Source organism: Rhodamnia argentea, chromosome 10, assembly GCF_020921035.1.
Source record: "Rhodamnia argentea isolate NSW1041297 chromosome 10, ASM2092103v1, whole genome shotgun sequence".
NCBI lineage: Eukaryota > Viridiplantae > Streptophyta > Magnoliopsida > Myrtales > Myrtaceae > Rhodamnia > Rhodamnia argentea.
The window spans coordinates 3,721,357-3,747,158 of record NC_063159.1 but is presented as its reverse complement, the minus strand read 5'-3'; the positions used below and the strand labels follow the sequence as shown (position 1 = coordinate 3,747,158).

General features: G+C 40.7%; 2 protein-coding genes and 2 long non-coding RNA genes across 4 annotated transcripts; 3 read left to right on the top strand and 1 right to left on the bottom strand.

The window, feature by feature from the left end:
- The first annotated feature begins 5,686 nt into the window (after positions 1-5,686).
- LOC115742006 (pentatricopeptide repeat-containing protein At5g39680) lies at positions 5,687-8,480 on the top strand. Its single transcript, XM_030676069.2, has one exon. The coding sequence runs from the start codon at positions 6,284-6,286 to the stop codon at positions 8,459-8,461; it is 2,178 nt and encodes a 725-aa protein (XP_030531929.1). The 5' UTR covers positions 5,687-6,283; the 3' UTR covers positions 8,462-8,480.
- A 59-nt stretch (positions 8,481-8,539) lies between these two features.
- LOC125312615 lies at positions 8,540-10,775 on the top strand. Its single transcript, XR_007196670.1, has 2 exons — positions 8,540-9,122; positions 9,598-10,775. It is a non-coding gene; the product is annotated as an uncharacterized LOC125312615 (long non-coding RNA).
- On the bottom strand, positions 10,768-13,886 carry LOC115742007 (fructose-1,6-bisphosphatase, chloroplastic-like). Its single transcript, XM_030676070.2, has 4 exons — positions 13,166-13,886; positions 12,300-12,530; positions 11,483-11,989; positions 10,768-11,249 (listed from the first exon to the last, which is right to left on the bottom strand). The coding sequence occupies exons 1-4, from the start codon at positions 13,607-13,609 to the stop codon at positions 11,178-11,180; spliced, it is 1,254 nt and encodes a 417-aa protein (XP_030531930.1). The 5' UTR covers positions 13,610-13,886; the 3' UTR covers positions 10,768-11,177.
- On the top strand, positions 11,626-12,172 carry LOC125312617. Its single transcript, XR_007196672.1, has 2 exons — positions 11,626-11,758; positions 11,848-12,172. It is a non-coding gene; the product is annotated as an uncharacterized LOC125312617 (long non-coding RNA).
- Positions 13,887-25,802: the final 11,916 nt, after the last annotated feature.

Sequence of the window (25,802 nt, the reverse complement as noted above, 5' to 3'; positions counted from 1 at the left end):
TTGTCGCCAATTTTGTGACGAAATTAGCGACGAATAATTTTGTGACGAACGATATTTTGTCGCCAATTAGTCAAATTTTGCGTAATTAGCGACGAAAAAAAGTTGTCGCTAATTAGCGACGAATTTAGCGACAAATTTGGCGACGAATTCGTTCCGACGCTAATTAGCGACAACCCACCCTTTCGTCGTTAAATTTGTGATGAACTTCTTTTGTCGCTATTTAGTGACGAAACGAATTTTTCGTCGCTAATTAGCGACGAACAACTAGCCTATATGAAAATTAATTTTGTGGCGACTTTAGCGACGAATGTATTTGCAACGAAATCTGTCCGTCGCCAATTAGTGACGAAAACACTCTTTTGTCGCTAATTAGCGACGAAAACGCCTTTTTTGTTGCTAATGGGCAACGAATTTAGCGATGAATTGTTAGCTTATGTGAAAAGAACTTTTGTGACGAATTTAGCGAAGAATACGTTTGCGACGAACGCTATCCGTCGCCAATTAGCCGTGAAAACGCGCTTTTGTCACTAATTAGCGACGAAAACGCCATTTTTGTCGCTAATTAGCGACGCATTTAGCAATGAATAGAATTCTAAATATTACAATTCTGAATGTGACGAAACAATAACTTTGAAATTGAAAAAAAATGAAAAAATTACCATGTCAAGAAGACTTTCCCAAGTAAAGAGTGGTCAATTTGACGAGAATTGCAACCTTCACTTGGATTGCGAAACCTTCAAATGGACACATACCTAAGAAAAATAAAAATTACTTAAGATTCATGAATCTTATGGGAATTGATATAAGAAAATGGTGAAATAAACAACAATTTATTCTATGATTACCATAAGTCATAAATAAGAATAGAGAAGAGAGAAGACAAAAGAAAAAAGAGAGAAGAGAGGGGGTAAAGAGAAGAGTGTGGAGACAGAAGGTAAAGGGATTTTAAAGAGCGAAATTTTACTTAGCCACGAAATTAGCAACGAAAAGGTGTTGTAGGAAATTAGGGACAAAAAATTGTCGGTGGACTTTAGCGACGAAATTTGTTTGTCGCTAATTAGCGATGAAAATTTAAAATTCAATTTTGCGACAAACAATATTTTGTCAATTAGCTATGAAAATTTAATTTCACAATTCCGTGGATGAAATTCAATTTTGTGACGAACGATATTTTATCGCTAATTTGCGACGCAATTAGCGACGAAAATTTTATTTCACTAAAAATTAATTTTCCAATGAATGTTTTTTTGTCACTAATTAGCGACGAAAATTTAATTTCATTGAAGATCAATTTTGAGACAAGCGTTTTTTTGTTGCTAATTAGCGACGATTTTAGTGATGAAAATTTAATTTCAAAATTCTGCGGATCAAATTCAATTTTGCGACGAACGATTTTTTGTCGCTAATTAGCGATGAATTTAGCGATGACAATTTAATTTCAAAATTCTGCGGATCAAATTCAATTTTGCAACGAACGATTTTCTGTCGCTAATTAGCGAGAAAATTTAATTTCACCGAAAATCAATTTTGGGATGAATGATTTTTGGTTACTAATTAGCGACGAATAATTTTGCAATGAAATTAGCGAGGAAAATTAGTTTTGACAATGAAATTCAATTTTACGACGAACGATTTTTTGTTGCTAATTAGCAACAAAAATTGGTAATTCAATTTAGCAACGAACGATTTTTTGTCGCTAATTAGCGACGAATTTAGCAACGAAAATTTAATTGAATTTTGTGACAAACGGTTTTTTGTCACTAATTAGCGACAAATTTAGCGTCGAATATTTTTGCAATGAAATTAGCGATGAAAGCTTAATTTCGTAATTCCGCGAATGAAAATATATTTTACGATGAACGATATTTTTTCGCTAATTAGCGACGAATTTCGCGATGAATAGTTTTGTGATGAAATTAGCGACGAAAATTTAATTTCACAATTGCGCAGATGAAAATATATTTTGCGACGAACATCATTTTGTCGCTAATTAGCGTCGAATTTAGTGACGAACTATTTTGCGACAAAATTAGTGATGAACTTTTTATTTCACAATTCCCCGGATGAAATTCAATTTTGTGATGAATGATATTTTGTTGCTAATTAGTGACGAATATTTTTGCTATGAAACTTTTCGTCGCCAATTTGTGACGACATAGTTGCTCGTCTCTAATTTTGCGACGAATTTTTTTTATTGATAATTAGCGATGCATTTTGTGGCAAATATTTTTTCATTGCTATTTTCATCATAAATTAGTGACGAATTTATTTTCATCGCTATTTTCGTCGCAAAGTAGCGACGAATTTATTTTCCTCGCTATTTTCATCTCAAATTAGCGACGAATTTCTTTCATTGCTATTTTCGTCGCAAATTAGCAACGAAGTCGTCTTCATCACTATTTTTGTTGAAAAGTAGTGACGAATTTGTTTTCTTCGCCAATTTTCCGTGGCCAAAACCTTATTTTTTTTTGTAGTGGAAAATAAATGAAGAATTCAACTTTAAGATAAACGGGGGATAAGTACACTAGAAGTGCCATAACTTTTGTATTGCGTTCACTTGAGTGCCATAACTTTTAAAACGTTCACTTGAGTGCCATAACTTTGAAAAAAATGTTCACTCAAGTACCACTTGCTAATTTGGCACGCCAAAAATCCGACATGGACTTGTTTTAACATTAAACCAGCGTATGTGGCTTGCCAAAAAAATGAAGTCAGCACTAGAGATAGAAAACGATAGCGTATTGCGGAAGAAGTTAACTTATTTAACAATTGGGGCCAAATCGCAAAGAAATAAGTGAAGAACTCTAACCCTAATTACACCTCTGGTTTGAAATTCTTCCAATTGGGAGCTTTTCACCTCATTATATTTGCAATGGCAAGCCGAAGTAGGAGAAGCGGGTCAAGATTTTACGAGCAAAGCGAAGGTGAATGTCCAAGCTGTTGCTATTATGGGCTGCGGAGTCCAACAAGAACAACGTGGACGCGAGACAATCCCGGGCGAAGGTTTGTTGGATGCGGTAGTTATAGAGAAGGCTTCAATTGTAGATATTTCAGGTGGGTCGACAGAAAATTTCCAAACCAAACAACGAAGGTCATCTTGCAGCTACTGGAAGGACGTGGCGAAGCTCGACCGGTGTCGCCGGATGAGGTGGACAATGCCGACTCAATGCAAGCAAAAATCAAGGATCCGAAATCTTTGGTCAAGCATTTACAAAAACAAGTTTCAATAATGAAAATTCAAAGGGATACTTATCGAGCATTGCTTGTATTGTTGGTAACAGCTATGGTTTGGTTTGTGTTTGTAAGCAAGATCGGTTCTCAGAAGAACCAACTTAGTCTTCCATAGTATAAGAACAATGAAATGAGTTTTAGTATTCGGAGCAACGATCGTTAGTTTTTGGATGTTGTTCCCAAACCGGCCAATGACAGTGGCCTATTTTGGAGTGTTATTTCGGTAGATGGCGTTGTGCTTAATCTTGTGGCTTTACGATATCATTGAATGAGCAATGGAGCTGGTTTGGATATTGATGATGCAATATGTGCATAACTTTTGGATTATATAGAAATATAAATGACTTGCATCATGTCTGCAATAGTTGCTATAGCAAGAACAGATGTTCTTTGCATTTTGTATTGAAAGATTTTGCATTTCTTTAGTGGAAATGACAGTCTTTATGATTTTACTGACTAAGCAATTAGTTTATGGTCCAACGTATGCATTATATTTGCTTCAATGATTGAGAAATGGAAGGCATGCATGTGTGGAACAATGTTTGTAGCAGCAAGAGATGCTCTCTTTCCATTTCTGTTCAGCAACTATTGCTGGATTTTCGTTGGTTGCTATGGTTGTTCAATTGCGGTACAAGTTGCAAATAACTTTACGAATGGTCATATGAGTCCTAATTTTTTTCTTAAGTGAACATGTAAGTGCCTAGACTTTGTAAAAGTGAACAGATAGATGTGTTAACTTGTTAATAATTGGCCATGTTGGTATCACTTTCTCAAACACATCCTGGCGATAGATTGAGAAATTGATATGCAATATCATTAATATGATCCCAACATCACATCAAATGACTTACATTTGCATCAAACTCACCAATTGCACAAAATGAATCATAAAATCTAGCTTTCTTAAATTGAAACCATATTGTTGTAGCTTACAATATAGCAGGCAAAATTTTCAGAATACAACCATGTTGCTGCAGCTTACATTTGCATCAAACCATGTTGTTGCAACATCCCCTTTATACATGAGTTGTGATCCATAATGTACCAACAAAATAGAAAGGCCCTTGCCATAAAAAAAAAAAAAAAAACAAACCCGCTAGTTAGCTCCAATCAAAAACAAAAAACCCAACCCCCTCCCACCAAAAACATACACAACATAAACCGCCAACCCTCCAAAATCATCCCCACTACTCAAGATCAATAACGTGTTCACATCGAACTGTCTTGAAATGATTCATGAGCTTTGCACTCTTTCGGATCGAAACTCTAGGCACATCATCATTAGATGGTGTTTCTTCTTCAACTGTCTTATTCGCTAGAGGATCATTTGATCGAGATGAAATGATGTTGGGGGTGGGGCCTTTTTTGGTGCTTGCTTTGGAGGTGGCTTTGGTACCTACAGAGTATGACACTGAATTATCATAAAATCAAATTTAAGCCCTTCAGACTATGCTAATGATAACAAATGTCGTATCTATGAGACAAATATCATCTGGATTTTGGAGTACTTTCTGATGCAAGAAACCCTAACTTACGAGATATAGGATCCACTTCTAGAACCCCATATTCACTTTCTTTTACGGAACTTGAACACTCACCTTTACACATTCAATATATTATGCGATACAAGACAACTTGAACACTCACCTTTACACACTAGCAAGAACCCCTATTCTAGTCAATGTCGTTTTCGCCGCTTTTGCACTTTGTCACCAACACTATATTGAATAAAATTTCACTCATTTCTCCATTGAACAGAAAAAAATTTACTAACCTTTACCCCCTAACTTTGGCTCTCAACGGATGGAGAAACGATGTTGTTTTCCCCGCTTTTACACTCTGTCAACAACACAACATTGAGTAAGATTTCAATTATTTTGTTGTCAATGGACAAAAAACAACAAATGACTAACCTTTACCTTCGATTAACGAAGATTCGTTCGCATGAGAAGCCCCATTTGCTTGAGAGCTTTAAACACCGAAGTCGATTCAAACACACGATTCGGAGCGATTGATAGACCTTTGCTTTCAATGTGAGAATGGAAGCCTTAATTCACACGAGAGACCAACGGATGTGTTCAGAGAATGATGAACAGAGATTTGTCCTAATTCTCTCCCCAATCTCTCGATTTTGCCCTAAATCTATCGCTGCAGAAGGAGTAAAACGATGTCATTTCTATTAGACAAAGAAACGACGTCGTCTCTCCCCGTCGACGTGGATAACATTTTTCACGTTGGCAAATCAAGCTTTTTCCAAAAATTACACTCATGAATTAAAAACTAATTCAAATTTACACATAGGATGATTGGCTGGAATTAGCACTCAACTACACACTTTTACTACGATATGACATTCAAGTGAACGTTTTGAAAGTTATGACATTTAAGTGAAGCCGTATAAAAGTTATGATACTTCTAGTGTACTTATCTAGATAAACGGAAAGCGAGAGCAAACCGTTTCTAGACATCCGACAAGTACAATCCTTGAAACACGGAATGCTGATTCAATTCGTAGCCGGACAGCTTGAGCGACACGGGTTTTCTCCGGAGGTTCTTGCACGCCTCAACGGCGTTCGCCAACAAGTCTTTCGTGTGCAGCGGAGCCAAAGAAGAGTTCTTGATCAGCGACCTCGCTCCGTGCATCAACCCATAGCTTTCCGGAGAGCTGATGAATTCTCCCACCTTCATGCGAGCGATGGCTCTGTAGTCCTAGGACAAGAAAGTGTGCGTCTCTGCCGTACTCCCACGTTGACCAGACAGGGAACGAGGTGTACCCACGACTTCGAATCATTCGAAGCTGATCCATCGGAGTTCCCGAAGCGAAAAGGTTTCCACTTGCCCAAAAAAGAGATGCGTCCATTGCACACGACAAAGAATGTATGGAGACTAGCGAAATTTGCTTCAGGCTATTGGCTGGATCGATACTGTTGCATCTGACGCTTCCTTCAGTTCTTCGTGCACTTGGGTTCGCGCATGGCTAGCTGAAAAGTGCCATGGCGCAGTTTCGCTGTTGCAACTGCTCGGGCTGTTGTCCGGTCTTCGTTTCATCAAAATGTTCAGGGGTAATCTAGTCCGTCTACTAACTCTGAGGTTCGAAGCCGTGTCCATGACTTCCAGAGCCTCGAAGAACCTTCACACGCCTACCAAGTACGCTCCGTTTCTGTTCCAAGGACATCACAGGGACTCGATCATCGCATACCCCACGAAGCTCTTGAAGTTATCCGCTGATTCGGAGAACTTAAGGATTGGCAAAATGATTCACGCGCAGCTGATCGCATCCAACGAAAATTCCCGAGATGGTATCGTGGAGGCTAACTCTCTGATCAATCTGTACTCAAAGTGTGGTCAAATATTGAGTGCACGGAAGCTGTTTGACGACATGTGCGAGAGAAATGAAGTCTCTTGGGGGGCTCTGATGGCGGGATACTTACGCAGTGGGTTCCCTTCCGAAGTTATACAATTGTTCAAGTCTATGCTGTCCTTGGACCGTGTGCCCCCAAACGAGTATATCCTTGCTACAGTTTTTTCTTCTTGTTCAGATTACAGAAGAGTCGATGAAGGCAAGCAATGTCATGGGTATGTGGTCAAGTCTGGGTTAGAGTTTCATCAGTACGTGAAGAATGCACTTCTTAACATGTACTTGAGGTGCTGGGATGTGAAGGCGGGAATTGTGGTTTTGGACACATTGCCTGGATATGATATTTTCACATATAACTTGGTTTTGAATGGACTTATGGAAAATGGGAATTTAATGGACGCTTTGGGTGTTTTGGCTAGAATGGTGGCCGGTCGTGCAGCCTGGGATGGAGCTACCTACTCTACTGCTCTTGGGCTCTGTGCTTCTCTCAAAGATTTGAAACTGGGTTTGTCGCTTCACTGCCGGATGTTGAAGAGTCGAGTTGATTGTGATGACTTCTTTTGCAGTACACTGATTGACATGTACGGTAAATGTGGCAAGGTTATGAGCGCAAGCAAGGTCTTTAGTATTTTGCAGATTCGTAATGTTGTGACATGGACTGCAGTGATGACTGCTCACTTTCAAAATGGATTCTTTGAGGAAGCACTTAATCACTTGCCGGAAATGGAGAATGAATGTGTTCTACCAAATGATTACACCTTTGTTGTTTTATTAAACTGCTGCGCAGCTTTATCTGCACTAAGGCATGGGTATCTTTTGCATGCGTTAGTGCAGAAGTCAGGTTTTAAAAACCACACTAACGTTGGGAATGCTTTAATTAATATGTATTCCAAGAGCGGCAACATAGAAGCCTCATATGAAGTTTTCTCAAATATGGTGCATCGAGACTTTGCTACTTGGAATTCAATGATATGTGGATACTCCCAACATGGGCTTGGAAGGGAAGCTTTATCAGTTTTTGGAGAAATGATGGCTGCAAGGGAGCTTCCTAGCTACGTTACTTTTGTGGGAGTTTTATCTGCTTGCGCTCACTTGGGTCTTGAGCAGGAAGCACTTTTTTATTTGAACCATCTGATGAGACATTATGGGATAGAACCTGGAGTAGAGCACTATACCTGCATCATTAGGCTTCTGACCAAGGTTGGTTCACTTGACAAAGCTGAAAATTTTATGAAGTCTACACCTGTACAGTGGGATACTGTGGCCTGGCGCACATTGCTCAATGCTTGCCATGTCCATCGGCAATATGGGTTAGGCCAGCGTATTGCAGATATTGTCATTAGAATGGATGCTACTGATGTTGGGACATACATACTTGCTTCTAATATGTATGCCAAGGCAAAGAGGTGGGATGGGGTGGTGAACATACGGAAGCTGATGAGAGAGAGGAGTATCAAGAAAGAGCCGGGGGTCTGCTGGATAGAAATTAAAGACACAACACATGTATTTGTTTCGGATGACCATTCCCACCCTGAGTATTTAAAGATATATGAGAAAGTTGGGGAACTGTTGGCCAAGATCAAAGAGGTGGGTTATGTACCGGCTATTGCCGGTGTTTTGCATGATGTGGAAGATGAACAAAAAGAAGAATATCTCAGTTATCACAGTGAAAAATTGGCCATAGCATACGGTCTCTTGAAAACACCATCAGCAGCACCCTTGCGTGTCATCAAGAATCTAAGGATATGTGATGATTGCCACTCTGCTGTGAAACTTATTGCAAAGGTCACAAAGAGGGTTATAATTGTCAGAGATGTAAATCGTTTTCACCAATTCAGGGAGGGGTTTTGTTCCTGTGGAGATCACTGGTGACTCTTGTGGGAACTATATCACCCAACTCTTTGATCTTAGAGTTTTCTCTCTCTAGATGCTGCCAGCACGTTGGAACATTGACAAACTAAGGAGAGACCATTGGGAAATGAAACCTGAGACATCTATATTGGGGGTGTTCCCTGGATTTTCCAGTTTCACTACATATCGAAGAGTTACTGAGTTGGGGTACACCAATTGGTAGTCCTGGTAGTGGAAAGAAAACATGACTGATTATCTTCTGCATCATTGATGCGGGTCAGTAGGACCTCTGAAGGTATCTGTGCCACGCTTGTAACTGTCATTTGAGGTCACTCTACTATGATTGGGTTACTTGTCTGTATCACTTATATCTGCTTGAATAGTTCTTGCTTTGATTAGAAAAGAACAAGTTAAATAGAGAGATGGGAAATGCATGAGATGGAGGAATGAGTCACAGATGAGGATATTCGTTAGTCTAGCATAGAATCCCTGTGGATATAAGAGGCAAGAGGAGGTCACAACTGGGTTTTTGAACCAGATAATATCTGAGGACGGCTGGATAGTGGCTTGAGGGGCTGTTGCTGATAATGAGGTGGCTTGCTGCTGACACACTGATTAAGAAATGGCAAGTAATCTTAGAAGAATTAATAGCCGTCTGATACCAACTAGTTTCCACACTGAGGTGATAGATTATCCAGTTGAATAAATTTTCTCCAGCATCATGCTCTCTCCAATGTAACCCTGCATTAGCATCTTAGACCAAAGAGCATATAATAACTGTTTGCAAGGTGAGTTCTCTCTTTAGAGGTGCAGGGTTTGGCCATTCCTTGGATAAAATGGTTTTGGTTTTTCTTGAATTGACTAATGGCTACTCAATGGGTCACTTTATTTGACTAGACTTTGATTAATTTGGATTTGGGCTAAAATGCTTCATAGACGTTTGATGGAGTGTTGCCATAGTTCTACTTTTATTCATCTTGGATTTCATTTATTGGATCTGCACATAACTCACAAGTCACTAGCAAAGGATGATACTGAATGTTCATAATTGTGATTGTTGTAGTGGCCTTCGTATTTCACTAGCTTTTATGTATATTTTTTTTCATTCATGTGAATTTCCGTATAAAGTCCCCCTAATAGTATGTTTGGTCATCCAGGAGCTGCTTGTCAACTTATGTGGTTAATCTTATCAATGCGAGTATTTTTGTGCTTGAAATTATAGCATTGTGCTGAAGCTGTACCTGGTCAATAACTTCTGTTAGTTGCCTCACATTCTGTAGGACTTAATGAAGGGACTGATCTATCACAACCTCGTATTCAGCTGTTTGGATGAAGTTAGATGGTGACAAACTACCGATACAGAATGCAAAGAATGCAATAGTTCAACTGAGTTTTCCACTCTGGGACCTCCTGAGCTTTCTTCTATGATCAGAAATTCGTAGGGAAACCTGTAATCAACTTTACCGTTCGAAAACTTTGAACAATGAATTTGCCAAGCCAAAGTCTTGTTATGATTCAAAGGGTAATAACTTGGGGGCTCATCAACTTCAGAATCTCCAGCAAATGTAGCAGCCATTCTCCTGAAATGACATGAGAATACATACAGGAAAAGACTCATGGGCAAATTTGTTTTGGGTCTAAACAAACATTGCAACATTAAAATATTTGACGAAAAAAGAATTAATTTTATTTCTCATGTTTAACACACTGCCTTTCGATATTCAATTCGAGAGTATATATTAAATTTTGAACTTCTTAAGAGTTAAGACTTAGATGGACCTGGAGAATTGTGCTGCCGAGTACCAACTTCTTCAAGGAGAACTTTATTATAAGCAGATATGGTGCAATCACAGTACTAACTGCGACATGATCTAAATCTAATTGGACGACAAGCTACAGTCCCCCTTTTTTTTCTAATGCTTATTTGATCTAACATAAGCATGGTCATTTTCTTCATTGCTGATGAACTGAACTTCTGAGTGATTATTCTGCAGCATTCCATCAGAGTCTCATCTGATGAACTGAACTTTGGATGCTATCCGCAGAGCACTGACTATTGTTTTCAGCTATCTCTCATGTCTTTGCTGATCACTACAGTTTCAAGTTGATCATGGCAGCATCAGTCTTTCATCATACCAAGGTAACATGCTCTTTCCAAAATGAGCATATACATTGGGATGTCAAGACATATTTATCTTGCACTAAGTTGCTGAAAGTTCCTGCATTGGTTTAGTTCAGCACAATATTCCTATGGTGACTGGCGTAATCTGTCAATTGTGAAATTCATGCTGTAAAATTTCTGACCCACCTGTTAACTTGGTGAAGATTGACATCTTGAGAACAGTTTTCATTGTCAGCGTGACATTTCAGGTCTGATTTTGACAGGCTACAGGATTATTCTCACACAAGTAAAACATTTTCGTCTTGAAATGCTGAGGTCGAAGATTGTGTGGTTGCAAGTATCTACATCTACATGTACATCAGCAGCGGAATGATGTGTTACGCGTATGCCATTTCCAACTAGCTTGAATGAGAAACATAGTTGAGGTGGCAAATTATCGCTTTTACAATTCTAAGACTTGCCACCTTTGACTGAATTCATCCCCGTTGAGACCGCTCCAAGCCTTTGGCGTTGCTAGCTTATCTCTGGACTTTCTTGCTTTGTCATGCATCTTATGCCAACCACACCAACTACATAGAGTCTGTATAATGATATTCCACAAGGGAGGCACCTGACTCAAGCCAAGTATTTCTGTAGTTTGTCGACTTCATCTGGGCTTCCGATGAATATCGGTGTACGCTGGTGGATCTGTAGATGGGAAGAAATCAAATGAAGTGATTATGAGCTTTCTATAAGATTGCTTTATGCTGATTGATTCCTGATGAAACAAAGTATTTGCTCTGCTGGTCTCAAAGAACAGACCTCCTACCTACATCTTTATGACGAAGCTTGTTGGGTTAAAAGTAATTTAGTGAGTCTGACTAAGAAATTTCTATAGCAAATGTCTACAGTAGCAAGAATTTGTCATGGCACATTCTTACCTTTTCTGGTTTGATGTCGAGTATTCTCTGGACTCCATCAGTTGCTTTTCCTCCGGCTTGTTCGACCAGATAGCTCATTGGTGCACACTCATACAAAAGCCTCAGATTCCCATTCTTAGCATTATTGTTCTTGGGGTTCCCATATATTCCACCCACTAGCAGCATCCGATGGATCTCTCCGACAAGGCATCCGACATAACGGCCAGAGTAGGGCTTGCCAGTGGAGCCTGGCTGCCTGAGGTGGTCGAGGTAGCCCTTCAATTTCTCATCCCACAGGTCATAGTTCCCCTCATTGAATGAGTAGATTTTACCTGTTTCCGGTATCTTGATGTCCTCATGCGTCAGCACGAATTCACCGTATGCAGGATCTAAGGTGAAAGAGTACACCCCGCTCCCTATTGAGAGCGTGAAGACTACCGAGCTAGAGTAGAGGCAATATCCAGCCGCAAGCAAGTTGCTGCCCGGTTGGCAGACGCTGATGATGCACCTCTCTTTGGCTTGGTCGAGCTGTGCCATAGCAGTGTTCAGTAATTCAGCAGGTGGGATCAAGAGGTCAAATTGCAGTATGACAGGTATCTGCTGTACTCTAAAGCAGACTAAAATCTGAATAGCTTCCAAGATGTTGGGGACTCGCTGACAGGGTGCAGATAAGCTTATTTGATTTTGCTTTAGGAATCAAAAGCATACTTGTAGTGTTATGTAAAAGAAAAAAAAATAGTTTGTTCTCTTTATTAACTAGGACAGGGAAACTAGATATGCAAAGACGTATGACTTTTGGTAACAGATCAAATTTAATATGGCAGGGGAATATAGTTACCGTGGGCATCGAGCTGTCTTCATCAGCAAAGAGGCATTGCTTGTCGGGGCCGTAAATGCCGAAGATGGACCCCGTGGTCAATGCAGTGTCAATATTGGCAGATCCGTCAATAGGGTCAAAGACGACGACGTAGTTTCCTGAGTAGGTCTCTTCTACGGCGACAGGTACATCCTCCTCCTCCGATGCTATGATTCCCGTCCTTCCACTCGACCTTAAGCAATTGCAGAACACCTATAATGTTGCCAGCATTAGTCGAATTCCCGCAGGAAGGCACCAGAAAAATTGATCTGTCATGTTCTTACTTTTAAAAGAATCCTTAAATTCTATTGAATTTCAGTGAAGTTCTGTTTAAAAAGTGCCTAGGCTAATATATAAGGTTCAACCTACATATACAAAGTTCAATGTCTCACTGAATAATGCTAGGGTAGTAAACTTTCGGCAGATCACTTGGTCAACAGATTCTGGAAAGGTGTTCCAACATATCTGGCATTTAATCTCCAGTGAATTCGCGAGACATTATAACTCTTACCTCGTGTTTGAATCATCGATGGTGTTAGATTTTTGTGGGACCACTGCCAACTATTCTAAAAGTTTAAACTGTTAGATGAAGGTGTGGTTTAATATTTAATTACTTTATCACTTCCCTTCACGCTTAGTCTAGTCTTTTTGCCTAGTACTAAGCGTGGATATATTTAATTGGGGAGGCAAAATGGAGCATGGAAGATTCAAACTCAGGACCTCCTGATCTAATATCATGTTAGATTTTTGTAAGACCTCTACTAACTATTCTAAAAAGTTAAGCTTTTGAGTTGGACTTTCTAACAGATGGAATGCGAAGCAAACTTTGATCTACATGTAATACGAACCTCATTGGACACGACGTCGAGCTTCTTCTGATCTTCCCCTTGGATGTTGATGGTGCCCTGAGCTCCGGTGAGGTTGATGATGCTCGACCGCTGAAGCAGCGATGCAATCTGCTTGCAAGCGAAGGAGATGCTTGAGAGCACTATGGTCAGCTCCGCGTCGATGCGGCCTGCCTGCTCCTGCTTCAAAAGCCACGTTGTCAAGTTCTCGATCTCGTAACTGCTCGTGTTCTTCAACTTCGTCTTCGCCACTGGGGTGGTTGTTGAAGTCCTGAGCTGCGGTGCCGCCATGGACTGTTGTGTGGCCTCGCATCGTGGGTGTGAGGCCGCGGCGGTCATGGGAGGAGCAGTTGGCAACTTCCGGTGGCGCAGCCCCAGAATCGAATTGCGGATCAAGTGCGGAGAGATGAGGACGTGCAAGGAGGAGGTCGAAACTGCATGAGCCATTCTCTCTCTCTCTCTCTCTCGCTCTCTCTCTCTCTGGAGGTTTTGCCCTTTCTGACTTATCCGAGGCTGGCACTTGTGTGACTGTGATTCGTCGGTGTGATTCGTTCTTTGATTCTTGCAAAATGCTTTTGTCTGACTAAGAGGACGGCAACGGTCAAGTGGCGGTTTCTAAGAGATCCTTGGTTAAGTTTGGGCAGGGGCAAATTTGTCGTACATCACCGCAACAATTATTGGAATAGGTAACTTCTCTAAAAAAGGGACTTGGAGATCAATTTATATTTGTACTCTAGAAGGAATTCTAGGATTTGATGCGCGAGGGACGGGTCAAGTAGCCCAAAAGAAGTAACCCAAATAAAACGGTCGAACCATTACCGATGATATTAAAGCATAACCTTATCCAGTAGATGTGTGCTTTGTAGATGGAACACCCTTACTAGACAATGCCATTTGGGCCCGTGGGCCCGGAACCGGCCCGTTGACCGGGCCCACGGTTCCAACCCGAACCTGGGAAAAAAAAAAAAATAGGCCCGCGGCGGCTCTCTGCAGGTCTGCCCCGGCCCCGGGCCCACCCCCCCTTCTCCCCCCCGGCCCCCCAAAACCAACGGCTCTTTGGGCCGTTGGCCCAAAGAGCCATTGCCAACGTGCAACGGCCAAATTGGCCGTTGGGAAAAAAAAAAGAATTAAAAATAATTTTTGCCTATAAATACATATACTCCCCATTTCATTTTTGTCACAAATTCTCTCAAATCGCTCAAATTCTCCCAATTCTCTCAATCCCGACTCAATTCTCTCAATCGGATTTCCGTTCAATTCTCTAAAAAATGGCAAGTGGACGCAGAAATGCCGACAAGGGGAAGATGACTATGGGAGATTCCGAGCATCCCATTCCCGAATATGATCCTCGTGAGTATGCATGTTGAGAAGACGACGACGATAATATCAACTATGTTCCGATTCCGAACGTCGAGCACATCCCAACACAAGAAAGTCTTCATCCTCCCATTGGTGTCGAAGAAACATCAACAAGAAATGAGCCGGAACGGAAGGGCCGAGATAACACATCCGACTTGTGGCTATACTTCGACAAGGTACGTGATGAAGGTGAAGGTAAGTATAATATAAAATGTAAATATTGTTCGCAAACATATAAATTTACGAAAGGAGATGGGTACGGAACATTCCGTCGGCATTTGACGAAAAAACATCCAACACAAGCGGGGATCGACAATATGCAACAACAAATTTTCGGGTACGCCACTTCTAATCATCATCCTATATTTCGTTACACCGATGCATTTTATAAATAAACATTAGCTGAATATGTTGCCCTTGATCATGCTCCGTTTAATACCGATGAAAATTTTAATATGAAATATTTGATAAATACTGCGTTGGTTCCGTAAGCGCCAACTATTCCAAAAAATACTCTTAAACGCGAACTTTTTCATCTTTATAAAAAAGGAAAAAAAATTTTAGCAAAATTTTTTGCGGAATTCAATGGACGTGTGCATATAGGTAGCGATATTTGGAGTGATCTTTGACAAATTCATTCTTATATGGGTGTCACGTGTCATTGGATAGGTGACGATTGGACGATGTAAAAAAGACTTATTACATTTCGAGTTTTTGATGAAAGACATTCCGCTTATAATATTTATAGAATAATTAGGCAAGTTTTAGAAGAATATAATTTGATAAATAAAGTATTTTCAATTGGTTTTGATAATACCGCCGCAAATACCGCTTCTATTCCCGAATTAGAAAATATTTGCAAACCCACTTTTGGCGGATAATTTTTTCACTTAGATGTGCTTGTCATGTTTTAAATTTATGTGTACAAGATGGTTTACGAACTCTTGACACTTCTCTCACCCCAATAAAGGGTGCAATTAAATTTTTATGGAGTCGTCCCCATTTTATGAAATCATGGGGAAAATTTTGTAAACAAAATGGGAAAAGGGTAAGAAGATTTCCAAAAGATATTCCGACTCGTTGGAATTCTACGTACGAGTTGCTTCGGCAAACTTTTGATTATAAAGATTTATTATGTATGTTTATTTCACAAAATATTCCCGAAATTACTTTACTTCCTCAATATTGAGACATTTGCAAAAAAAATTTAGATTTTTTGAAAATTTTTAATGATGCTACCAAGACTTTATCTGGTATTTATTATCCTACTACGCATTTATTTTTAATAGAGTGTGTTAATATTGGTAGTGTTTTTAGTGAATATGAAAATGATACCGAATTAGCTCGAACTATTTTAGTAATGCGAGAAAAATGGTTGCATTATTATTTGCAAATTCCTCTTGTCTATTTAGTTGGTATTGTTTTTGATCCACGTATTAAATTAGACGGTTTACTAGATTAGTTTAACATGTATTATCATGATTGTTTACATTTGGAAGATTCAATAGATATTTCAAATATACTAAGACATGTTAAAGAATCTATAGTAGCATTATATGGAGAATTTTGTAGTAGATATGGTTTAAGTGATTCTGGATCTTTACAATCTACCGCCTCACGTAGCGAAGATGGTAGTTCACTTAGTAGAGGGTATAATGTGCTTAAGAGTAGGAAAAAAAAAAAAAAATGGGTAACATGTAGTATTTCTGAATTAGAAAAATATTTAATCACTCAATTTGCGTTTCGTGATGCGTAACATAGTACAGGTTTCGAAATCCTGAAGTGGTGGAAGAGTCACCAAATCGATTATCCAGTTCTCGCCCTCATCGCTCGTCAGATATTAGCAACTCCTTTTTCAACGGTTGCGCTTGAACAAACATTTAGTGCTGGAGGATTAATTTTGGACTTTCGCCGTTCAAGATTAAGCTCGGACTCTGTGAAAGCTCAAGCTTGTGTCGACGATTGGTCGATGGCGAAATATCGACACCAAGAGCTAGATTGTGAACATGAATTTTTTAGCGATGATATTGGATATACCACCGTCACGGGTACCACAACGGGTAGCGACGATTGACGATGAGGTAAGTTGGGGTTCTCAAAGGTAAAAGAACTACATGGGTTTTGATTCTTCTATCACCAAGAAGATATGTAGGCGCTTAATGATAATTCATTAAGTTCAAGCCCATTCCTCCTCTCTTTTTTTTTCCCCATATTTTATTACTATGTACAATTTAATTGTATTTTATAATTTATAATTTATTATGCTTATTTTATTATTTATTATTTTAAAAATTAATATTAAAAAAGGAACCGGAATGAACCGCCGGTTCCAAACCGGAACCGGAACCGGAATTTCCAACGGCCGGTTCCTGAATCGGAACCGGCCGTGTATAACCCTTACCCTTTTCGACAAGAGCGGGGAGTGATAATTGGCCATTGGGGGTGAAAAGGCTTGTGGACAAGGTATAGTTCCCAACAGACTTTTGAAATGGTGAAATGAGAAGGAATTGATTGGAGACACATCAAATAGGGAAATTTTGCTGGACGATATGAATCAACACTAACTATGACATTGTTCATTAAGTGGAGCTTATAAACATCTCACAATTGTACATCGGTTTGTCAAAGCTCGCTGCAGCCATGGCCGCTCGAGCTTCATTGAGAATGGCCATGATAAAATCTCGAACCACAAAATGTGTTGAAAACAAATGCGAAAGCGAACACGTAACACAAGGATTTACGTGGTTCGATCAAGGCGATCTACGTCCACAGGTGAGGCAAAACGAAATTCCACTATGATCAAAGAGAGTACCGATTACGTAAGTCGATTTTCGACCGACAAAAGCACACGGCTCACTCATCTCTCACATAAGGAAAATCCTCAATACCAAACGAAAAGAAACTCTAGCCGCAGTATAAAAAATAGAGCCCAAAAACCTATTGGCCCAACTCTCCGCGTCACGAACTAAATCTCAATTTTTCCTCCACTTTTTGGGCCGCACAAAAATATGTCGGGTCGAGTGATAAACCGGACCGAGTACATAAAATTCAAGACATATTTAACAAAATGCTTGCCTATTTGTGTTCTAGTGCTTTCACTGGATTCCCATATATTAATGTGTAATTATATGTATATTGGGTATTTCTATAATTGTGTTTATTTATACTCTTATTATAATTAGTCACTCATATAAATATATATTATACAACCCTAGTTTGGGTCGAACTACTATAAAAACTCTGTCGTTATTTTTCTCCGACTCTAAACATCAACACGGTATCGGAGCAGGAAAACGCATCACGTTCTTCAACATCTTTGCCCAAAATCAACACTTCCTTTGCTTCGATTACTACCTCAACAATGTTAAATACATTTACAAATTTTTCTTCTTCTCTACCATCTCTTTGGCCATCATCTTCTCTTTTTGTTAATCCCAATTTCCTGTCACCTCTCAATAATATACTGCCCACTTTCACCTCTTCTTCTCTTTTCTCTCTTGCTCCGATCTTTGCTACTACTCAAATTATAGCTGTGCAATCAGCCTCGCCATCTCTTGTTCTTCCCAATATCACTAATCTCGTCTCCATCAAAGTTGATGCGGACAATTATCTTTTGTGGAAATCTCGGTTTGAACCAAATTTGATTTGTAACGATCTATTGGGATATGTGAATGGATCTTTTCTATGTCCGCAGAGGCTTATCAATGATCAGAATGGTACTTTGGTGGCTAATCCTCTTATTCCATTTGGGTCAAGACGGATCGATGCGTTCGTAGTTTGATTAACTCAACCCTCACGATTAAGATTTTCCGTGAAGTTCATGATCTTTGGACATCTCGAGAGATTTGACTCGCTCTAGGGTGACGCTTTACTAATCAACGCGTAGCCAATGAAATTGGATCAAAGCTTGATTTTCAGAATGCCGTTAAGAAACCTGGTCAATTAATGTCCGATTATCTTCAGCATCTCAAGTCAATTGCGGATTCTCTCATCGCAATCAATTGCTCCGTCTCCGATAAGCACTTGGTGATTCAAGCCCTCAATGGGCTCCCATCAGAATATGTCCTTTTGTCACAATAATCACCAATGGCCCTACTATTCTTCCCTTTAGTGATCTCCGGTCACGCCTCCTCACACAAGAAGAGCGATTTCTTCAAAAATCAAATATCTCATTTTCATTTGATACCCATCATGCTTTTGATTGGTCATGCCACTTCACCCAATCCATCGTTTCAAGGGAATCATGGTGGACGTAATTTAGGGGTCGAAGATCTAGTCGAGCACAAGGTGGACGGTTCTCGCGCGATCAACCTGTCTAGAAAGCCTCCAATGATCGATTTGATTTATAGTCATTCTCTGTCCCTTATGCTGATCGGTCCTCCTCTTCCTCTAGTCGACCTCATGGTGGTTCGAAGCCCTATGTTCCCCCATTCACCTAGGGAGGCATTCTTGGATTTAGGCCTCATCTTTCTTGTCGGATCTGTAACGGAGCCGAGCACACTGCTCTACAATGTCGACAAAGATTTAATCATGCCTTTACTACAATTGATCTATCGGACTCTTTCTTAGCTCTCTTGGTTGGGGAGACCTCCGATCCAATGTGGTATCTTGACAGTGAAGCATTGGCACACATGACTAGCCTTTTATGATTGGACAAAAGTTTCAGTTGGTGATGATCGTTTATTGCCTATTAAGCAAGTCAAGAAAGCCTTTTTACATACCGATTCTCGATCTTTGCTGTTATCTCCTATTTATCATGTCCCTAATCTTGCTCGTGATCTTCTCTCGGTCACTCAACTTTGCCATAAAAATTATTGTACTAATGATTTTAATGGTTCGTCCTTTTCTTTGAAGGACCAACGAACCGGGAAAGTTTTCCTCCAAGCTGATTCTTCTCATGGTCTTTATCCGATTTCCAATTCCTTGGTGTTGTCTCTTACTTGCATCCTATCGTGGCTTCTTCTACTTCACTCGCTTGCTGCACTCACCGGCATGCTCGTCTTGGTCAACGAAATAAACAAGTTTTGAGTCGTATGTGCAATTCTAGTTCTAGGTCGATATCATGTGAGTCATGTCTTGTGGGCAAATCTCATCGATTGCCTTTTGAGTCCGTTAGTCATCGTGCTTCTTTTCTTTTAGTTGTAATTCATTCCGATGTACGGAGGAGTCCAATTTTATCCAATTCTAGTTTTAAATATTTTGTGTTATTCGTTGATGATTACTCTCGGTTCACTTAGATTTTTTCGATGAAAAATAAATCTAAAGTGCCTACTCTCTTTCATTGGGATAAGTACGGTACAAGTGCCATAACTTTTGTATGGTGTTCACTTGAGTGCAACAACTTTCAAAACGTTCACTTAAGTGCCATAACTTTCAAAAATCGTTCACTTGAGTACCATCGCTAACGTGGACGCCGGAAAAGCCGACATGGCGCCGACGAACCTATTTTTTTTAAATATTTAATGTACACGTGAAAATTTTCATTAATTCATTTATTTTTTTAGATTTTATTTTTCTGATTTGTTTAATTATTGAAAATTAAAAAATAATAAAAAAAGGCCAAACCTTTGATTTCTCCATAGTGGCCGACGAGGGTCTCGTTGGCTACCACCGGCCGGCCCAAGGGCCAGGGTCGGCTCACCTTAGGCCGGCGAGGCCGCGACGGCCGCCGCGGCCGCGACTGTCGGAGCCGTGGCGGCCGTCGACCGGGGCCGCCGTCGCCTCGCCTGCCCGTGGCGAGCCGATCCCGGCCCCTGGATTGGCCGAGTGGCCGGGCCGGAGCGTGAAGCCCTCACCCGGATCTAGCGATGGCTTTGCGCCCTCACTCGTCGCCTCGCCGGCCCAGGGCGAGTCGACCTTGGCCCATGGGCTGGCCGGTGGTGGCCGGCGAAACCCTCGCCGGTGACTTCGTCGGCCACCACCAAGAAACCTAAGGGTTTCTCCTTTTTTTTGAAATATTAAATAATTAAAATAAAAATTAAAACCTCAAAATGAATAAAAAATAAAAAAAAGTTTCATAAAATATTAGAAAATGTAAAGAAAATCCACGTGGCATTGAGAAATTAATAAAATAATAGCAAAAAGTCCACGACAACTTTTCCGACAAAAATGGCACTCAAGTAAATGATTTTACTCTAATATGGCACTCAAGTGAACGTTTTGAAAATTATGGCACTCAAGTGAACGCCGTACAAATGTTATGGCACTTGTACTACACTTATCCCCACTTTCATTGCTTCCATTGTTTTATCGAAAATATGTGCAATGCCCAAATTAAATTCCTATAAACTGATAGGGGAGGTGAATAAACCAGTAATTCATTCCAAACATATTTACGCGAAAACGATATTATTCAAAGCTTTTCTTGTCCAAACACCCCATCTCAAAATGGTCTCGTCGAACGCAAAATAAGACATTTAGTCGAAATGTCTCAAACCTTATTAATCCATGCTCATATGCCTCCTTCATATTGGGTTGATGTTATTTTCTTTGCTGTTTACACTATTAATCGGCTTCCCACTCCTATCTTATTTGATATTTCCCTCTTTCATTATTTATTTGGGTTCTAGTTTGATTATTCGTTCTTTCAAATTTTTTGCTGTGCTTGTTATCCTTTTCTTCCGTCTCATGTCTCCCGTAAACTTGCACCTTATTCTATGCCATGTATATTTCTTGGGTATGCATTGAATCACAAAGGCTATCATTGCCTTTTTCGGTCAAGTGATCATGTTTTTATCGATCGTCATGTTTGGTTTGATGAGGAGAATTTTTCCTTTTCACAAAATCCTTCAACTCTTAGTTCCGTAAATAATTCTTCCAATTTAATTCCTTTACTTATTGTTTCCTCCAATCAATCTGTTCTTCCTTCTACCTCCTTTGAGCATCAAGCTCCTTCTCTGCCTCTCTCGACTTCTCTAACCCAACCTCTTAATATACCTCTCTCCTCCTCTCGACCCACCCAATCTGGTTTCAATTCTTTTTCACCTCCACCGACCCTCCTTTCAAACCCACTCACCGTGTCCCAACCTAACTCTACTTCTATCCAAGTTCTTCCTACATCAGATTCACAAATCCTCTCTACATCTCTAGCTAGCTCCTCCACTTCTGTAACTTCTCTTTCCACTCATCCTATGCAAACTCGTGCTAAATCTAGAATCTCTAAACCCAGAAAAAATTGTTAATCTCTCTAATTCTTTTCATGAAGAGACGCCAACTTACTATTCTAAGGCCATTCTTGACCCACGTTGGAAAGCGGCCATGGCGGATGAATTTTGTGACGTAATGGAAATTTGATGTCTATAAGAAAAATTAAAAATTCTTAGAGTGAAAAATAAAATTTGGACTTTGAGGATTTAAGAGACGATGATTGGTTGTTCCGAGACGTCCGTCAGAAAAAGTCAAGTATAAATTGTCAAATCTTGATTCGTAATGTCGAGAATCGCCGCGCGTAAATTTAGCCTTGACCGAACTCTAAATGCGAAAATATCATTTTTGCCCTTAGTCAATTGAGCCAAATGACTACCGGTATCCATTTTACTAAATTACCATTTCACCCTTGATTTTGATTTACAAAAGACAAAAGTAATCAAAATTGAGTTGGACAAGTGGTTCCATTTTATTTCTCTTGATCTGCCGAAAAATTCTTTCCCCCCCTTCTCATTTAGTTCAACCGAAACTTTCCCCAAAATTCACATTAGCGGCAAGTGGATCTTGGAAAAAAAAAAAAGGATTTTGTGGGCCGCATTTTATGCCCAAATCAGCCGAACACTTCCCCCCACTCCACTTTTATTTTGTTAACTTCATCTCGTCGTTGACATCGTCACTTTTTCCCACTCGCAGCCCCAGTTTTATCCCTATCTCCCGTGATCTTTTACTCTCTCTTTTTGTCCCCCCCAAGTTTCAGCCTTCTCTCTCTTTTTCTTTTCCTTGTTCCCGTTGACCGAGCGAGCACCTCCCCCACGTTTTCTTCTTCGTCTTCGTCGTCCATCATCATCTTCTTCCTTTTTTGTTTTGCCTCTGCAACCTACGACGCTCGACTACACCACCACCCCCACCCCCACCCAGCCTCCGCCTTCGTCCGCCGTCGCACCACTCCGGCCAGCCTTCCATCGCGCCGTCACTTCGCTGGACCGCCGCCGCCGCCTCGAACCCGCGAGACCGCTGAACCTGAGGGCCAACGCGGCTCTCGCCGCCGTGCCCGACGCCGCCCGACCCGCATTTGGTCCCTACTAGCCCCGATCCGCCGCCGAAGCTGCTACCACTAAGCCCCGCAGCCCCGCTAGCCCCGCCTCACCCGAGCCCCGACGGTCCCGAGACCTCTATCCGTCGCCCACCCCGGCCGCCCGCGACCCACCCAAGCTCCAACCATGTCACGACCAGCCCCGGCCGAACCCCCAGCTACCTCCGTCCAACCCAGCACCATGTCCAATTGTCTCGGCCGCCGCCCGGCCAGCCACCGGAGCCCCGAACCGAACCCAGCCCCTTGACTCAATCCAAAGCTGGACCCGCTACCCCGAACCGCCGCCATGTCAATCCGAAGCCCAGCCGTGAACAAACCCTACCCGAGAGCTTGACCCGACTCGGACCGACACCCGGACCCATGACATCGTCCCAACCCGAGATCCGTCCCGTGAATATCGTCGGCCGCCGCGGACATGAACTTGAACTCATGTTGACATCGTGCTCGACTCGACACCGGAGTCGTGAGTCGACCCTAAACTTTGATTAAGTGTTAACCGCATTTAAGGATTAGTATAATTGCTATAAATTGCTGATTGAATTAATTATCACCGACTGGATACATTTATTTATATTTATTTAAATTGTGGTCAAACTAATTGCTTGAAGTCGAGTCCTTCGAATATTGAGGTGACAATTAATCGAAGCATGGATTAATTAAATGGGTTTGATAAATTAACTAAAGTCGGGTTAATTAATTAAGTTAAACTTAATTATTTTTAGTTGAGATTTATTAATTGAAATTTAAATCAATTAATTATTTTCAGGACAATTAATTATTTGTTAATTAATTATTGGATTATTATTATCCGGTGGTCGTCCGATGAATGTTGAGTGCCTAGATTGATGTGGTCGATCACCCTATTTATAGATACAAAGTCTTGTGGATAATATATGTGTTTATGTCACTATGTATGGACAAAATTTTAAGTATGAAAATAACCTTGAGCCAAGTTTTGAGCATGATTGTTTGTGCGTGTGCAATGGATACATGTAAAGATATAAATTGGATGTTTGGCAGTCGTGCTTGTGTAATCACATGATGGATACCATCCCCTCGAGTACATGAGAACGGAGCCAATACCCCCGGGTACGAGGGTTCGAGCATGGTAAGTTAGTGTCGAGGGTACTTGGAACCACACGATTTATCAAATACCGGTTACAACTTGTGATAGACTGATGCTCCCTACAAGAATGTCCGACGGTTAGTTCATACCGAAGATACTTGGAACCACATGGCTTGTCGGTTTCCGTTACCGAAGAAATGGAACAGTGCTTGGTCCCGCTAGAAGAGCATAGTTTTGCTAAGATCGGGAATGGTCGTTAATAATTGAAACATGTGTGGTGCATTGTGCATGCAATTATGATGAATGTTCTGATTATATGCCTTGGTTGTATGCAATTGATTGCCTGTTATATCTGAATTGTCAAATGTGTGGACCAAGGCGGGGTAAGCTTGCATGTGTTTGATGGTAGACTGTTGATTTTGGATCCGACTGCGTGATAGGTAAAGCATTGTGAGAATTGCACGCTACTAGTTTACCATTAATATTATATTACATGCTTAGGATGCCTTGAGCGAGTCAATGTCCCGCTCGGACTTAGGCGTTGACTCACTAAGATTTTATATATCAACATTTTATTGTTGAACATTTTCAAATCCGTGATACCAGCAACACTTCCAGTGAGGTTCGGAGTTCCCGTAGATCAGTTTTTTGATGTCATACAGCATCAGATTCATGGATCAGATCGTATATGAGAGTACCATGTGACGACCATCTCGATCCAGGAGGGACTAAACTTTTGGTTCCTTATATCTTCAAGGCCTGATTTATCCGTTACAATGATCTCTTATACATACCCATCCGAGGGTTTGATGGGCCTCCTACTGCGACCTCTAGGGTTGAGGCGTGGGACCCGATGGATATAGACACCCCTGATGGGGAAGTGTAGGACCCGGACGAGAACCCAGGAACCCCTGACTATTTCCCGAGATGTGAGCCGTAGGGTGGACTTTTTCTTGAAGATCTTTTGGTGAGAGTTTGGAGAGAGTGATGTTGGCCCTTTAGTTGGAGTTGTTGGACTCGTATAGATATGCATTAACCCCGTTGACTCCGTATCTTTTTGATGGTCATGTGGAGCTGCCCTAGAGAGAGTAGACCTGTACATACTATAGTCTCCCTAGGGTTAAGAATTATCTAGAAATGAAAATAGTAAACTTTTGCTGAATTGTCCGGTGTGACCGATGCGATATCCTACTTTGCTATCCCAATCGATTTCCGTATTTGTCTAGGAGTTGCATGTACCGCATGCGCTTAATAATAAGATAAAATTTATGGGTCAATGATGTGCTTGAGACGTCGTCATTTTGATCCGAGGCATTTTGGTAGGGTTGTTGGGGCCCGGAGATCAAGGCGTGACAAATTTAATGCCTTGGTCACTAATCACACGTGAGATCTTGTGCCACTCGACCCTTCTAAGAACTTAGTCGGTTGTAAATGGGTTTTTAAGATTAAGGAAAAATCCGATGGAACTATCGAATGCTTCAAAGTTCGTCTAGTTGCACAAGGATTTAAGCAATAGGCGGGATTAGATTATGACGAGACTTTTAGCTTAGTTGTTAAACCAGCTACAATTCGGGTTGTTCTCTATATTGCTATTTCATCAGAATGGGTTGTACGTCAACTTGATGTTAAGAATGCCTTCTTAAACGGTATCCTTTGTGAGGAAGTTTATATGCGCTAACCTCTCAATTTCTCTAATATTGAATATCCGAATCACGTGTGCCGTCTCCAGAAATACATTTATGGTTTAAAGTAAGCTCCACGTTCATGGTTTCTTCGCTTCAACAGTTTTTTTTATTATCATTGGGTTTCATGACGAGTAAGGCTGGTCCCTTGTTATTTGTCTATGCTTCTTCTCGGGTTGTCCATATCTTCGGTTGTATGTTGATGATATCCTTGTTATTGGTGATACTTCTCATTTATTATAGTATTTGATTACTTGACTCTCGTAAGAATTTGCTATGAAGAATCTTGGACCA

Bases quoted from the DNA above. Each gene is read 5' to 3' on its own strand.
- LOC115742006 (XM_030676069.2), top strand. From the start codon at position 6,284: ATGTTCAGGGGTAATCTAGTCCGTCTACTAACTCTGAGGTTCGAAGCC.
- LOC115742007 (XM_030676070.2), bottom strand. From the start codon at position 13,609: ATGGCTCATGCAGTTTCGACCTCCTCCTTGCACGTCCTCATCTCTCCG. The intron at 11,990-12,299 runs GTAACTATATTC...GCTATGGCACAG, and splicing joins AAGACAGCTCGATGCCCACG to CTCGACCAAGCCAAAGAGAG. The intron at 11,250-11,482 runs GTAAGAATGTGC...TCCCATCTACAG, and splicing joins TCGACATCAAACCAGAAAAG to ATCCACCAGCGTACACCGAT.